This window comes from Pseudophryne corroboree, chromosome 5 (genome assembly GCF_028390025.1).
Source record: "Pseudophryne corroboree isolate aPseCor3 chromosome 5, aPseCor3.hap2, whole genome shotgun sequence".
Classification (NCBI taxonomy): Eukaryota; Metazoa; Chordata; class Amphibia; order Anura; family Myobatrachidae; genus Pseudophryne; species Pseudophryne corroboree.
Window position 1 is genome coordinate 658,149,724 of NC_086448.1, and position 14,203 is coordinate 658,163,926.

At 45.3% G+C, this 14,203-nt stretch overlaps 1 protein-coding gene across 1 annotated transcript in view; it reads left to right on the plus strand.

Annotated features, from left to right (window-relative positions):
- The window catches only part of LOC134929650 (chloride channel protein C-like), a 563,568-nt gene extending 550,293 nt beyond the window's left edge, over positions 1-13,275 (plus strand). Inside the window, exon 19 of the mRNA XM_063925230.1 lies at positions 12,738-13,275. Coding sequence (XP_063781300.1) covers positions 12,738-12,965 — 228 coding nt within the window. The 3' untranslated portion in view covers positions 12,966-13,275. The remainder of the gene's footprint in view (positions 1-12,737) is intronic.
- The last annotated feature ends 928 nt before the right edge of the window (positions 13,276-14,203 follow it).

Consider the following 14,203-nt stretch of genomic DNA (forward strand, 5'->3'; position numbering starts at 1 on the left):
ATACTTCCACACCGAAGAGCTGATTTTTTTGGTATTTTCACCAGGCATGTCAACGGCCCTATTCCTCCCATGGACAACAGGTGTCTCCCCGGGTGCCTGACTTAAACAAACCACCTCACCATCAGAATCCTCCTGGTCAATTTCCTCCCCAGCGCCAGCAACACCCATATCCTCCTCATCCTGGTGTACTTCAACACTGACATCTTCAATCTGACTATCAGGAACTGGACTGCGGGTGCTCCTTCCAGCACTTGCAGGGGGCGTGCAAATGGTGGAAGGCGCATGCTCTTCACGTCCAGTGTTGGGAAGGTCAGGCATCGCAACCGACACAATTGGACTCTCCTTGTGGATTTGGGATTTCGAAGAACGCACAGTTCTTTGCGGTGCTACTGCTTTTGCCAGCTTGAGTCTTTTCATTTTTCTAGCGAGAGGCTGAGTGCCTCCATCCTCATGTGAAGCTGAACCACTAGCCATGAACATAGGCCAGGGCCTCAGCCGTTCCTTGCCACTCCGTGTGGTAAATGGCATATTGGCAAGTTTACGCTTCTCCTCCGACAATTTTATTTTAGGTTTTGGAGTCCTTTTTTTACTGATATTTGGTGTTTTGGATTTGACATGCTCTGTACTATGACATTGGGCATCGGCCTTGGCAGACGACGTTGCTGGCATTTCATCGTCTCGGCCATGACTAGTGGCAGCAGCTTCAGCACGAGGTGGAAGTGGATCTTGATCTTTCCCTAATTTTGGAACCTCAACATTTTTGTTCTCCATATTTTAATAGGCACAACTAAAAGGCACCTCAGGTAAACAATGGAGATGGATGGATACTAGTATACAATTATGGATGGACTGCTGAGTGCCGACACAGAGGTAGCTACAGCCGTGGACTACCGTACTGTACTGTGTCTGCTGCTAATATAGACTGGTTGATAAAGAGATGTAGTAGTAGTATGTATGTATAAAGAAGAAAGAAAAAAAAACCACGGGTAGGTGGTATACAATTATGGACGGACTGCCCAGTGCCGACACAGAGGTAGCTACAGCTGTGGACTACCGTACTGTACTGTGTCTGCTGCTAATATAGACTGGTTGATAAAGAGATGTAGTAGTAGTAGTATGTATGTATAAAGAAGAAAGAAAAAAAAACCACGGGTAGGTGGTATACAATTATGGACGGACTGCCCAGTGCCGACACAGAGGTAGCTACAGCCGTGGACTACCGTACTGTACTGTGTCTGCTGCTAATATAGACTGGTTGATAAAGAGATGTAGTAGTAGTAGTATGTATGTATGTATAAAGAAGAAAGAAAAAAAAACCACGGGTAGGTGGTATACAATTATGGACGGACTGCCCAGTGCCGACACAGAGGTAGCTACAGCCGTGGACTACCGTACTGTACTGTGTCTGCTGCTAATATAGACTGGTTGATAAAGAGATGTAGTAGTAGTAGTATGTATGTATAAAGAAGAAAGAAAAAAAAACCACGGGTAGGTGGTATACAATTATGGACGGACTGCCGAGTGCCGACACAGAGGTAGCTACAGCCGTGAACTACCGTACTGTGTCTGCTGCGACTGGATGATAAATAATGATATAAAAAATATATATATATCACTACTGCAGCCGGACAGGTATATATTATATAATGACGGACCTGCTGGACACTGTCTGTCAGCAGAATGAGTTTTTTATAGAATAAAAAAAAAAACACCACACAAGTGAAGTCACACGACGAGTGTTTAACTTTTTCAGGCAATCACAATATAGTATACTATACTACTAACTATACTGGTGGTCAGTGTGGTCAGGTCACTGGTCAGTCACACTGGCAGTGGCACTCCTGCAGCAAAAGTGTGCACTGTTTAATTTTAATAATAATATGTACTCCTGGCTCCTGCTATAACCTATAACTGGCACTGCAGTGCTCCCCAGTCTCCCCCACAATTATAAGATGTGTGAGCTGAGCACAGTCAGATACGAGTGTTTAACTTTTTCAGGCAATCACAATATAGTATACTATACTACTAACTATACTGGTGGTCAGTGTGGTCAGGTCACTGGTCAGTCACACTGGCAGTGGCACTCCTGCAGCAAAAGTGTGCACTGTTTAATTTTAATAATAATATGTACTCCTGGCTCCTGCTATAACCTATAACTGGCACTGCAGTGCTCCCCAGTCTCCCCCACAATTATAAGATGTGTGAGCTGAGCACAGTCAGATATATACATAGATGATGCAGCACACTGGGCTGAGCAGTGCACACAGATATGGTATGTGACTGAGTCACTGTGTATCGTTTTTTTCAGGCAGAGAACGGATATATTAAATAAAACTGCACTGTCTGGTGGTCACTGTGGTCAGTCACTAGTAAACTCTGCACTCTCTACAGTTCTACAGTACTCCTAATCTCCAGTAAATCAGGTCAATCTCTCTCTCTCTCTCTTCTAATCTAAATGGAGAGGACGCCAGCCACGTCCTCTCCCTATCAATCTCAATGCACGTGTGAAAATGGCGGCGACGCGCGGCTCCTTATATAGAATCCGAGTCTCGCGAGAATCCGACAGCGTCATGATGACGTTCGGGCGCGCTCGGGTTAACCGAGCAAGGCGGGAAGATCCGAGTCGCTCGGACCCGTGAAAAAAAACATGAAGTTCGTGCGGGTTCGGATTCAGAGAAACCGAACCCGCTCATCTCTAGTTAATACGATTACCCCCTGTTTCTTTTGTGTCCTTTTCTCATAAAAGCACACAGGATCAAGGATAAGTTCCCGAATCCATGTGTTTTCAAGATCGCGGCCATGAAAACATAACACTTGTCGATGATTTTGTTTCTCCTGCCTCTGGGCAGGTGAAATAAAATCGACAATAGTGCTGGCTATCGGGGTTAATTGAAATGCCACCGGTGAATCAATTAAACACAGTAATTTACCACAGCCAATTGAATCTCCCCCTAAATCTATTTAGATTTGTCTTTTTGCACTTATAATGTATACTCTAGTAGTGTTTCCCGAACAAGGTACTCATGGCTCACACACAGGCCAGGCACTAAGGATATCCATGCATGAGCACAGGTGGCACAATTACCACCTCAGTCAGTTTCGTTTACCCTTATATGTTGAAAAATGGATATCACCAGGTCTGGACTGTGAGAGGGCTATGAGAAACAGGTTTGGGAAACAATGCTCTAACAGTGATGGGGAACCTTGGCACTCCAGTTGTTATTGAACTACACATCTCAGCATGCCCTGCTAATGTTTTAGCATGGCCAAATAGCAAAACTGTAGCAGGGCATGCTAGGATGTGTAGTTCAACAACAGCTGGAGTGCGAAGGCTCTCCATCATTGCTTCTAGTATGTCCATTATCTATAAATTATCATCCATTTATTGTATTAGGCTGCATAGTACATATTAATTTCACTAAATAATATATGATGCTCCAGGTACCCTGCTATCCTGTCTACCACCATTGCTAGAATGGATCCCAGTGTGAGCTTCTTCCCCCGTCCCTTCCTAGTATGCAGCCCATAGATATGCCAGTGCGTCTCATCCCTGATTCCTCACAACAACAGTATAACTGACTGACAAGATCTACTGATGTACAGTACTTAGCAGTTACTGTAGGTAGAAATACTGGATTACAGGGGATCCCATATATTATGATCAGCTAGTTAATTAATCAAAAGTTCAAGTTTCCTAATCTAAAAGAGCTATCAACAGAGCTGACCACACAGTCTGCCAATGTGGATGGCAATATTGCAATTACCTTCATATGGCCATAAATGATACAATTAAAGCTGGCAGATGACAATATAAGAACAACCTGTGATTGAGCTAGCAAATGCCCATGCGATCTAGCCACGCATAGTGCTTAGCAACCAGATCAGTTCTATTAACCCACATCATTGGATAAAATGGAACCTTTATTTATAAAAGAATAAAGGATATAAACACTAGGTACTTCCTCTCCTGGATAACTTAAAGCTATTAACAAAATAACATGGTAGCAGGGGCGGATCCTGGAGAAAATGAAAGGGGAGGCACCATGATAGGGTAACGGTAATAGTTATAGTTTACATGCACCTAAGGCACGCGTGCTCCCAGATAAGGGGTGTGGTATCACAGGGGGGTGGCCTCACAGAATACGCCATCAGGTAATGATTGGTTGTAGGAGTGCATCCTGGTTTATTGCCAATGTTTCGCCTTGATGAAAAGGCTGATTGGGCCTTGAAATGTTGGTCACCTGTTCCATTAGTTATGGGAGCCTGGAAGGCACCCCAGCACAATATAATTATTAAAGTTTGTAGTTGGTGGTGGCAAGTGCAGCATACCTTGTTTCTCTGACGTCCTAGTGGATGCTGGGAACTCCGAAAGGACCATGGGGAATAGCGGCTCCGCAGGAGACTGGGCACAAAAGTAAAAGCTTTAGGACTAGCTGGTGTGCACTGGCTCCTCCCCCTATGACCCTCCTCCAAGCCTCAGTTAGATTTTTGTGCCCGAACGAGAAGGGTGCAATCTAGGTGGCTCTCCTGAGCTGCTTAGAGTAAAAGTTTAAATTAGGTTTTTTATTTTCAATGAGTCCTGCTGGCAACAGGCTCACTGCATCGAGGGACTAAGGGGAGAAGAAGCGAACTCACCTGCGTACAGAGTGGATTGGGCTTCTTAGGCTACTGGACATTAGCTCCAGAGGGACGATCACAGGCCCAGCCATGGATGGGTCCCAGAGCCGCGCCGCCGTCCCCCTTACAGAGCCAGAAGAGCAGAAGAGGTCCGGAAAATCGGCGGCAGAAGACGTCCTGTCTTCAATAAGGTAGCGCACAGCACCGCAGCTGTGCGCCATTGCTCTCAGCACACTTCACACTCCGGTCACTGAGGGTGCAGGGCGCTGGGGGGGGGGCGCCCTGAGACGCAATAAAAATACCTTAGATGGCAAAAAAATACATCACATATAGCTCCTGGGCTATATGGATGCATTTAACCCCTGCCAGAATACATAGAAAAACGGGAGATAAGGCCGCCGATAAGGGGGCGGAGCCTATCTCCTCAGCACACTGGCGCCATTTTCCCTCACAGCTCCGTTGGAGGGAAGCTCCCTGGCTCTCCCCTGCAGTCACTACACTACAGAAAGGGTTAAAAAAGAGAGGGGGGGCACTAATTACGCGCAGTATTAAAGATACAGCAGCTATAAGGGGAAAAACACTTATATAAGGTTATCCCTGTATATATATAGCGCTCTGGTGTGTGCTGGCAAACTCTCCCTCTGTCTCCCCAAAGGGCTAGTGGGGTCCTGTCCTCTATCAGAGCATTCCCTGTGTGTGTGCTGTGTGTCGGTACGTTTGTGTCGACATGTATGAGGAGAAAAATGATGTGGAGACGGAGCAGATTGCCTGTAATAGTGATGTCACCCCCTAGGGGGTCGACACCTGAGTGGATGAACTGTTGGAAGGAATTACGTGACAGTGTCAGCTCTGTATAAAAGACAGTGGTTGACATGAGACAGCCGGCTACTCAGCTTGTGCCTGTCCAGACGTCTCATAGGCCGTCAGGGGCTCTAAAGCGCCCGTTACCTCAGATGGCAGATATAGACGCCGACACGGATACTGACTCCAGTGTCGACGGTGAAGAGACAAATGTGACTTCCAGTAGGGCCACACGTTACATGATTGAGGCAATGAAAAATGTTTTACACATTTCTGATAATACGAGTACCACCAAAAAGGGGTATTATGTTCGGTGAGGAAAAACTACCTGTAGTTTTCCTGAATCTGAGAAATTAAATGAGGTGTGTGATGATGCGTGGGTTTCCCCCGATAACAACTGATAATTTCTAAAATGTTATTGGCATTATATCCTTTCCCGCCAGAGGTTAGGGTGCGTTGGGAAACACCCCCTAGGGTGGATAAAGCGCTCACACGCTTGTAAGGGCTCTACCCTCTCCTGAGATGGCCGCCCTTAAGGATCCTGCTGATAGAAAGCAGGAGGGTATCCTAAAATGTATTTACACACATACTGGTGTTATACTGCGACCAGCAATCGCCTCAGCCTGGATGTGCAGTGCTGGGTTGGCGTGGTCGGATTCCCTGACTGAAAATATTGATACCCTAGATAGGGACAGTATATTTTTGCCTATAGAGCATTTAAAAGATGCATTTCTATATATGCGTGATGCACAGCGGAATATTTGCCGACTGGCATCAAGTCTAAGTGCGTTGTCCATTTCTACCAGTAGAGGGTTATGGACACGACAGTGGTCAGGTGATGCGGATTTCAAACGGCATTTGGAAGTATTGCCTTATTAAGGGGAGGAGTTATTTGGGGTCGGTCTTTCAGACCTGGTGGCCACGGCAACAGCTGGGAAATCCACGTTTGTACCCCAGGTCGCCTCTCAACATGAGAAGACACCGTATTATCAGGCGCAGTCTTTTCATGGACAAGCGGGCAAAAGGTTCCTCATTTCTGCCCCGTGACAGAGGGAGAGGAAAAAGGCTGCAGAAATCAGCCAGTTCCCAGGAACAGAAACCCTCTCCCGCCTCTGCCAAGCCCTCAGTATGACGCTGGGGCTTTACAAGCAGAATCAGGCACGGTGGGGGGCCCGTCTCAAATGAATTTCAGCGCGCAGTGGGCTCACTCGCAAGTAGACCCCTGGATCCTTCAGGTGATATCTCAGGGGTACAAATTGGAATTCGAGACGTCTCCCCCTCGCCGTTTCCTAAAGTCGGCTTTACCGATGTCTCCTTCTGACAGGGAGACAGTTTTGGAAGCCATTCACAAGCTGTATTCCCAGCAGGTGATAATCAAGGTACCCCTCCTGCAACAGGGAACGGGGTATTATTCCACACTGTTGTGGTACCGAAGCCGGACGGCTCGGTGAGACCGATTCTAAATCTAAAATCTTTGAACACTTACATACAGAGGTTCAAATTCAAGATTGAGTCACTCAGAGCAGTGATTGCGAACCTGGAAGAAGGGGACTACATGATGTCTCGGGACATCAAGGATGCTTACCTTCATGTCCAAATTTACCCTTCTCACCAAGGGTACCTCAGGTTTATGGTACAGAACTGTCACTATCAGTTCAGACGCTGCCGTATGGATGGTCCACGGCACCCCGGGTCTTTACCAAGGTAATGGCCGAAATGATGATATTCTTTCGAAGGAAGGGAATTTTAGTTATCCCTTACTTGGACGATTCCCTGATAAGGGTAAGATCCAGGGAACAGTTGGAGGTCGGTGTAGCACTATCTCAGGTAGTGTTGCGGCAGCACGATTGGATTCTCAATATTCCAAAATCGCAGCTGGTTCCGACGACTCGTCTTCTGTTCCTAGGGATGATCCTGGACACAGTCCAGAAAAAGGTGTTTCTCCCGGAGGAGAAAGCCAGGGAGTTATCCGAGCTAGTCAGGAACCTCCTAAAACCGAGCCAAGTCTCAGTGCATCAATGCACAAGGGTTCTGGGTAAAATGGTGGCTTCCTACGAAGCAATCCCATTCGGCAGATTCCACTCAAGAACTTTCCAGTGGGACCTGCTGGACAAATGGTCCGGGTCGCATCTTCAGATGCATCAGCGGATAACCCTGTCACCAAGAACAAGGGTGTCCCTCCTGTGGTGGTTGCAGAGTGCTCATCTTCTAGAGGGCCGCAGATTCGGCATTCAGGACTGGGTCCTGGTGACCACGGATGCCAGCCTGCGAGGCTGGGGAGCAGTCACACAGGGAAGGAATTTCCAGGGCTTATGGTCAAGCCTGGAGACATCACTTCACATAAATATCCTGAAGCTAAGGGCCATTTACAATGCTCTAAGCTTAGCAAGACCTCTGCTTCAAGGTCAGCCGGTGTTGATCCAGTCGGACAACATCACGGCAGTCACCCACGTAAACAGACAGGGTGGCACAAGAAGCAGGAGGGCAATGGCAGAAGCTGCAAGGATTCTTCGCTGGGCGGAAAATCATGTGATAGCACTGTCAGCAATTCCGGGAGTGGACAACTGGGAAGCAGACTTCCTCAGCAGACACGACCTCCACCCGGGAGAGTGGGGACTTCACCCAGAAGTCTTCCACATGATTATAAACCGTTGGGAAAAACTCGACAGGTATTGCGCCAGGTCAAGGGACCCTCAGGCAATAGCTGTAGACGCTCTGGTAACACCGTGGGTGTACCAGTCAGTGTATGTGTTCCCTCATCTGCCTCTCATACCCAAGGTACTGAGATTGATAAGATGGAGAGGAGTAAGCACTATATTCGTGGCTCCAGATTGGCCAAGAAGGACTTGGTAACCGGAACTTCAAAAGATGCTCACGGAGGATCCGTGGCCTCTACCTCTAAGAAGGGACCTGCTTCAGCAAGGACCCTGTCTGTTCCAAGACTTACCGCGACTGCGTTTGACGGCATGACGGTTGAACGCCGGATCCTGAAGGAAAAAAGGCATTCCGGATGAGGTCATCCCTATCCTGATCAAAGCCAGGAAGGATGTAACTGCAAAACATTATCACCGCATTTGGCGAAAATATGTTGCGTGGTGCGAGGCCAGTAAGGCCCGACGGAGGAAATTCAACTGGGTCGATTCCTACATTTCCTGCAAACAGGAGTGTCTATGGGCCTGAAATTGGGGTCCATTAAGGTTCAAATTTCGGCCCTGTCAATTTTCTTCCAAAAAGAACTAGCTTCAGTCCCTGAAGTTCAGACGTCGTAAAAGGGGTACTGCATATACAGCCTCCTTTTGTGCCTCCAGTGGCACCTTGGGATCTCAATGTAGTTTTTGGGTTCCAAAAAGTCACATTGGTTTGAACCACTTAAATCTGTGGAGTTAAAATATCTCACATGGAAAGTGGTCATGCTGTTGGCCCTGGCCTGGGCCAGGCGCGTGTCAGAATTGGCGGCTTTATCCTGTAAAAGCCCTTATCTGATTTTCCATTCGGACAGGGCGGAATTGAGGACTCGTCCTCAGTTTCTCCCTAAGGTGGTTTCAGCGTTTCACCTGAACCAACCTATTGTGGTGCCTGCGGCTACTAGGGACTTGGAGGACTCCAAGTTGCTAGACGTTGTCAGGGCCCTGAAAATATATGTTTCCAGGATGGCTGGAGTCAGAAAATCTGACTCGCTGTTTATCCTGTATGCACCCAACAAGCTGGGTGCTCCTGCTTCTAAGCAGACTATTGCTCGTTGGATTTGTAGTACAATTCAGCTTGCACATTCTGTGGCAGGCCTGCCACAGCCAAAAATCTGTAAATGCCCACTCCACAAGGAAGATGGGCTCATCTTGGGCGGCTGCCCGAGGGGTCTCGGCTTTACAACTTTGCCGAGCAGCTACTTGGTCAGGAGCAAATACGTTTGTAAAATTCTACAAAATTGATACCCTGGCTGAGGAGGACCTGGAGTTCTCTCAATTGGTGCTGCAGAGTCATCCGCACTCTCCTGCCCGTTTGGGAGCTTTGGTATAATCCCCATGGTCCTTACGGAGTTCCCAGCATCCACTAGGACGTCAGAGAAAATAAGAATTTACTTACCGATAATTCTATTTCTCATAGTCCGTAGTGGATGCTGGGCGCCCATCCCAAGTGCGGATTGTCTGCAATACTTGTACATAGTTACAAAAATCGGGTTATTATTGTTGTGAGCCATCTTTTCAGAGGCTCCTCTGTTATCATGCTGTTAACTGGGTTCAGATCACAGGTTGTACGGTGTGATTGGTGTGGCTGGTATGAGTCTTACCCGGGATTCAAAATCCTTCCTTATTGTGTACGCTCGTCCGGGCACAGTATCCTAACTGAGGCTTGGAGGAGGGTCATAGGGGGAGGAGCCAGTGCACACCAGCTAGTCCTAAAGCTTTTACTTTTGTGCCCAGTCTCCTGCGGAGCCGCTATTCCCCATGGTCCTTTCGGAGTTCCCAGCATCCACTACGGACTATGAGAAATAGAATTATCGGTAAGTAAATTCTTATTTTTTGGCAATGCACTGAGACTCAGACTGCAGGACTCAAACTGCTCATCTTTGATAAGACATCTGCAGGACAGCCTTGTCACAATCACACGGGCCGCCTTCTCAAAACTGAGGCTGAGTTTGACTGCACCTAGCATGGTAGTAAAGGAAGTGGAGGAGGAAGCGCTGGGAAACTGTGCAGTGAGGGCTAATGAAGCCTTTTGCACCGTCATAAGTAACAGTCTTACTCGATGCTGGCATTTGAACCCCACGCCTGGGCTGGACTCTGGCCGGCTGGCAGTGGGGGAGGTAGGTTGCGGTGTGAGCATGGGGATGCTGGAGCTGTAGATCCAGCCTCCCCATTGGTTACCACACGGACTTGCTGTTAGAGCCGTGGCGGGTCCTAGTGCCTGTCAACTCTTTTATCAAATCTGACTGACGGAAATAGCAGTAGTGCTGCTGCTGTTCTCCTTTTGAAAAAAAGAAGAAGTCAGAAACGACAGTAGCTCGTTTCTCAAAGAGCAGATCCAATTTGTTTCTCTGTGTCAGTGTTATTGGACGGGGAATGCAAAAGCACTATTATATTTTTGCCATTTATAGTTTTCGTTGTGCTATTTTGTGGTTATATAGGAGAGGGAGCGCCTAGCCTTTGTAATACATATACAGTATATTGATGGTGGTGGAAGTGGTAGATACCTGATGCAAAGCAATGATTGTGGGGGGAAGATTTTCTTATCAAGTCTTCTGATTCTGAAATGAGTATCAGAACAATTTTCTTCACTTAGCTATACAAAACACATATACTGTATAAGACGCCAAATATAAGGTTTATGTAGTTGTGGCTACTTTTAAAACTATTTATGAATAGCTCAAGATTTTATATTGAGACAATTGAGTTATAGCTAAGGCTTGGTGGTCCTTTAAAATATATTGCCTTGTAAACTACTGTCCTGCAATTTTGATGATACATCTGCAGCCTGAAAGATTATATTTTTGTAGCAAAAGAAGTCTGAGAAAATCTTTTTCTGTCTGTTATATTTACATTAGAATGTCAGAGCTCACAACATGCTAACAGTAAGAATGTTGCCGTCTGGATGTACATTGAACAGGTTCCTTAATTCTCACAGCCACCCACATTCCCGCAGCACAGTATTCTTTACTATCAAGGAAATGAAATAGACTGTAAAGAGGTTTTACACATAAAATAAACTACAGCTATAGAGCAAAATAGCATCAGGTGATTTAATTCTCAATCTTAATACTTGGATTCATTCCAGTCACAATACCTCAAGGTAAGCCTGTGGTATATGGTTTAACAAACCTTGCTTTCAGCACTTTATTTTTACAGTTGATTCACTGTACAGAAAGTATGGTTTCATTTAGTATCACGGCGAGAATCTGCTTGGTATAACAGCCATGTACTTACTGTACACACAGTGCATATATCCCATTAAACTGACAATATTTTTTCACATAAGTACAGTTGGGAATGACTATATAGCCACTTAAAACAGTGGGTTAATTAGTATTTATATAACATCAATCTATACTACAGTACCGTGCAATGTTGGAACAATTATTACATAAAAATGTGCATATCATAAACTAAACTATAGACCTATTCATGTAGTTTACAGTCTATGGCCTAATTCAGACACGTACAGAATGTGCATGTCAGCCCTCGTTTTCTGGGCGTGCTGAAGTCAGTGGACGCAACTTCACTGGCGTCAGCAGTGTGAATTCCCAATGACGCAGCTTCACTGGCTTCAGCAGCACCCTGGGCAACCTGAGGTTTACTCAGATGACCGATATTCATGCAGATGATCCGATGCTGCATTCCTGGACACAGCAGCAGATCAGAGAAGCCAATAAGAGGCGTCTATTTACACAAGACTCCTTTTGCAGTATTAGCATATTATCACACAGCCGCTACATACAAAAATGCAGCTGCTGTGTGATTTGCATACATCTCTGAATCAGGCATTAAGGTGGATATGTACTAAGCGTTGATAAAAGTGGAGAAGTGAGCCAGTGGAGAAGTCGCCCGTGGCAACCAATCAGCGATAACATAACATTTAGAATTTGCATAACATTTAGAATTGGTTGCCATGGGCAACTTCTCCACTGGCTCACTTCTCCACTTTTATCACTGCTTAGTACATGTCCCCCTAAATGTGGTATTGTGGGAATTTACTGTTCCTTGTTTTATATTAAAATCATACTTGCATCAAGCATTAACCCTGTGCCTTATGACCCTAGGCCTAATTCAGACCTGATCGTAGCAGCAAATTTGTTAGGGCAGATATAACATGTGCAGAGAGAGTTAGATTTGGGTGGGGTGTGTTCAAACTGAAATCTAAATTGCAGTGTAAAAATAAAGCAGCCAGTATTTACCCTGCACAGAAACAAGATAACCCACCCAAATTTAACTCTCTCTGCACATTATATCTGCCTCACTTCAGTGCACATGGTTTTTCCTATCTGCTAACAAATTTGCTGCTGCGATCAGATCTGAATTAGGAGCCCTGTGAGGCAGTTCAACTCTGATTAGTTTATTTTATATTATTATACAGTTTTTGGGTCACTGACAAAGGATCATATTCCCCTGCAAGTGCAGCAGTCACCACAATTCTGGACTGCCATCTTTGGTCAGACCATACTTAGGAAAACTGAAATAGATGAGCATAAGGGTAAAATATGCAATTATTAGTGCACCTTAGCACATAAGTAAAATATGTTGTTCTTCCACTTTTCTATAACACTCTTAAAATGATTTCCCTAAGCTTTAAATGAGATGTCCTAATCCCAAGCTCTCTTTCCATAGGAGCCCTATGTTAATAAGTCTGCAGTGTCCGTTCATGCTAATTTCTCACTTCAGCGGACATATGTTGTGTTTCGAACACTCGGACTCCGCCATCTCACGGTTGTAGATCTTCAGAACAAGGCCGTTGGAATGATCACCAGGAAAGATCTCATATCTCAGCGGCTGGAAAAGAAGTTAATTAAATTGGACTCTGGAAAGCTGGAATCGGATGAAGAACTACTAAAATAACATTCAGTATGAGCTATTTGGAGGCCATGGTGAAACATATAATGATATTATCAGCACAAGCCAGCAGCTTCTGCCGTTGTAATTTCAGTTAGATCAAAAAAATCATTTGTTGGAATGATGGGTGAATATTAAGGAAAGATCTATATTTTCTTTATTACAGTAACCCGGGCTACACCTAAAGTTTATTCTTCCCTCAAAAAAATGCATATATTTAAAAATACATTTTATTGCAAATACTAATAAATACAATGAAAAATGTTTTATCAACATATTGTGTTTCTGACAAGTACAATAAAATGAATCAAGCTTAGCTTCTTCTGGTACAGTAGTGACGTATGGCAGATCCCCTTTGTAGTGATTGCTGTTTCTCTGAGTGATTCACATAGAGATATCTGAAAGAGACAGAGACCAATGTCATAGAGGGTGGCCACATCAAGGGCCTAATTCAGATGTGGTTGTTCTTGCTGCTACCATTGTGTTCTTTTGCTGTTCGCAATTGCCATTATATGCTAATATAGCCAGAGGCTAACCTGAGCATAGGGACACCCACTGCTGATGCATCATTTCCGGGGGCGGGTTCGGGGCGGCCGTGTGACATCACATACAGCCACTGTGAACAGAAAAATGGCAGGGGCCCGACTGTCTTCACAGCCAGGCTGTGGAGGCAAGGGGCTTCACTTATGTAGCAAGGTGATCGCAATTGGATTGCGGTCGCATCGCTGGCCACCATTAGATGCTGGTTGGCCTTGCCCTTTGTTGGGCTGCCACTAGCATGCGAACGCAATCAGTTGCAGTTTTGCTAAATTAGCAAAACCGCAACTGAAGCTGAATAAAGCCCCACATTCTGCCTTTTCCTATAGAGGACATGACTCTGACACTGAACACTTTCAATTTCATACTCCTCCCTATCTGATCACTGTCTACACACCAGTCTGCATTTAACGTCATATTAAACAAGAAATGTACATGCAACTTCTTATTAAACGTAACTTAATGAAGTCACTTTGCCAAATGATGATGCTGGTCAGCAATTCAGGACATTCTAAGACATATTTACTATCATTGCATTCAGGTGGAAAATTTTCACTAAAGTTTATCAACCAGACACTTGCTTTCACTCTCAAATAAATAATAATGGATTGCAGCAGTTCATGCTTCTGTAGGTTTGAAATTAAATGTGATGTAGTAGTTCTACATCTAGTCTAAACCCCCCAGATGTATTATTAATTGCAGTTTTT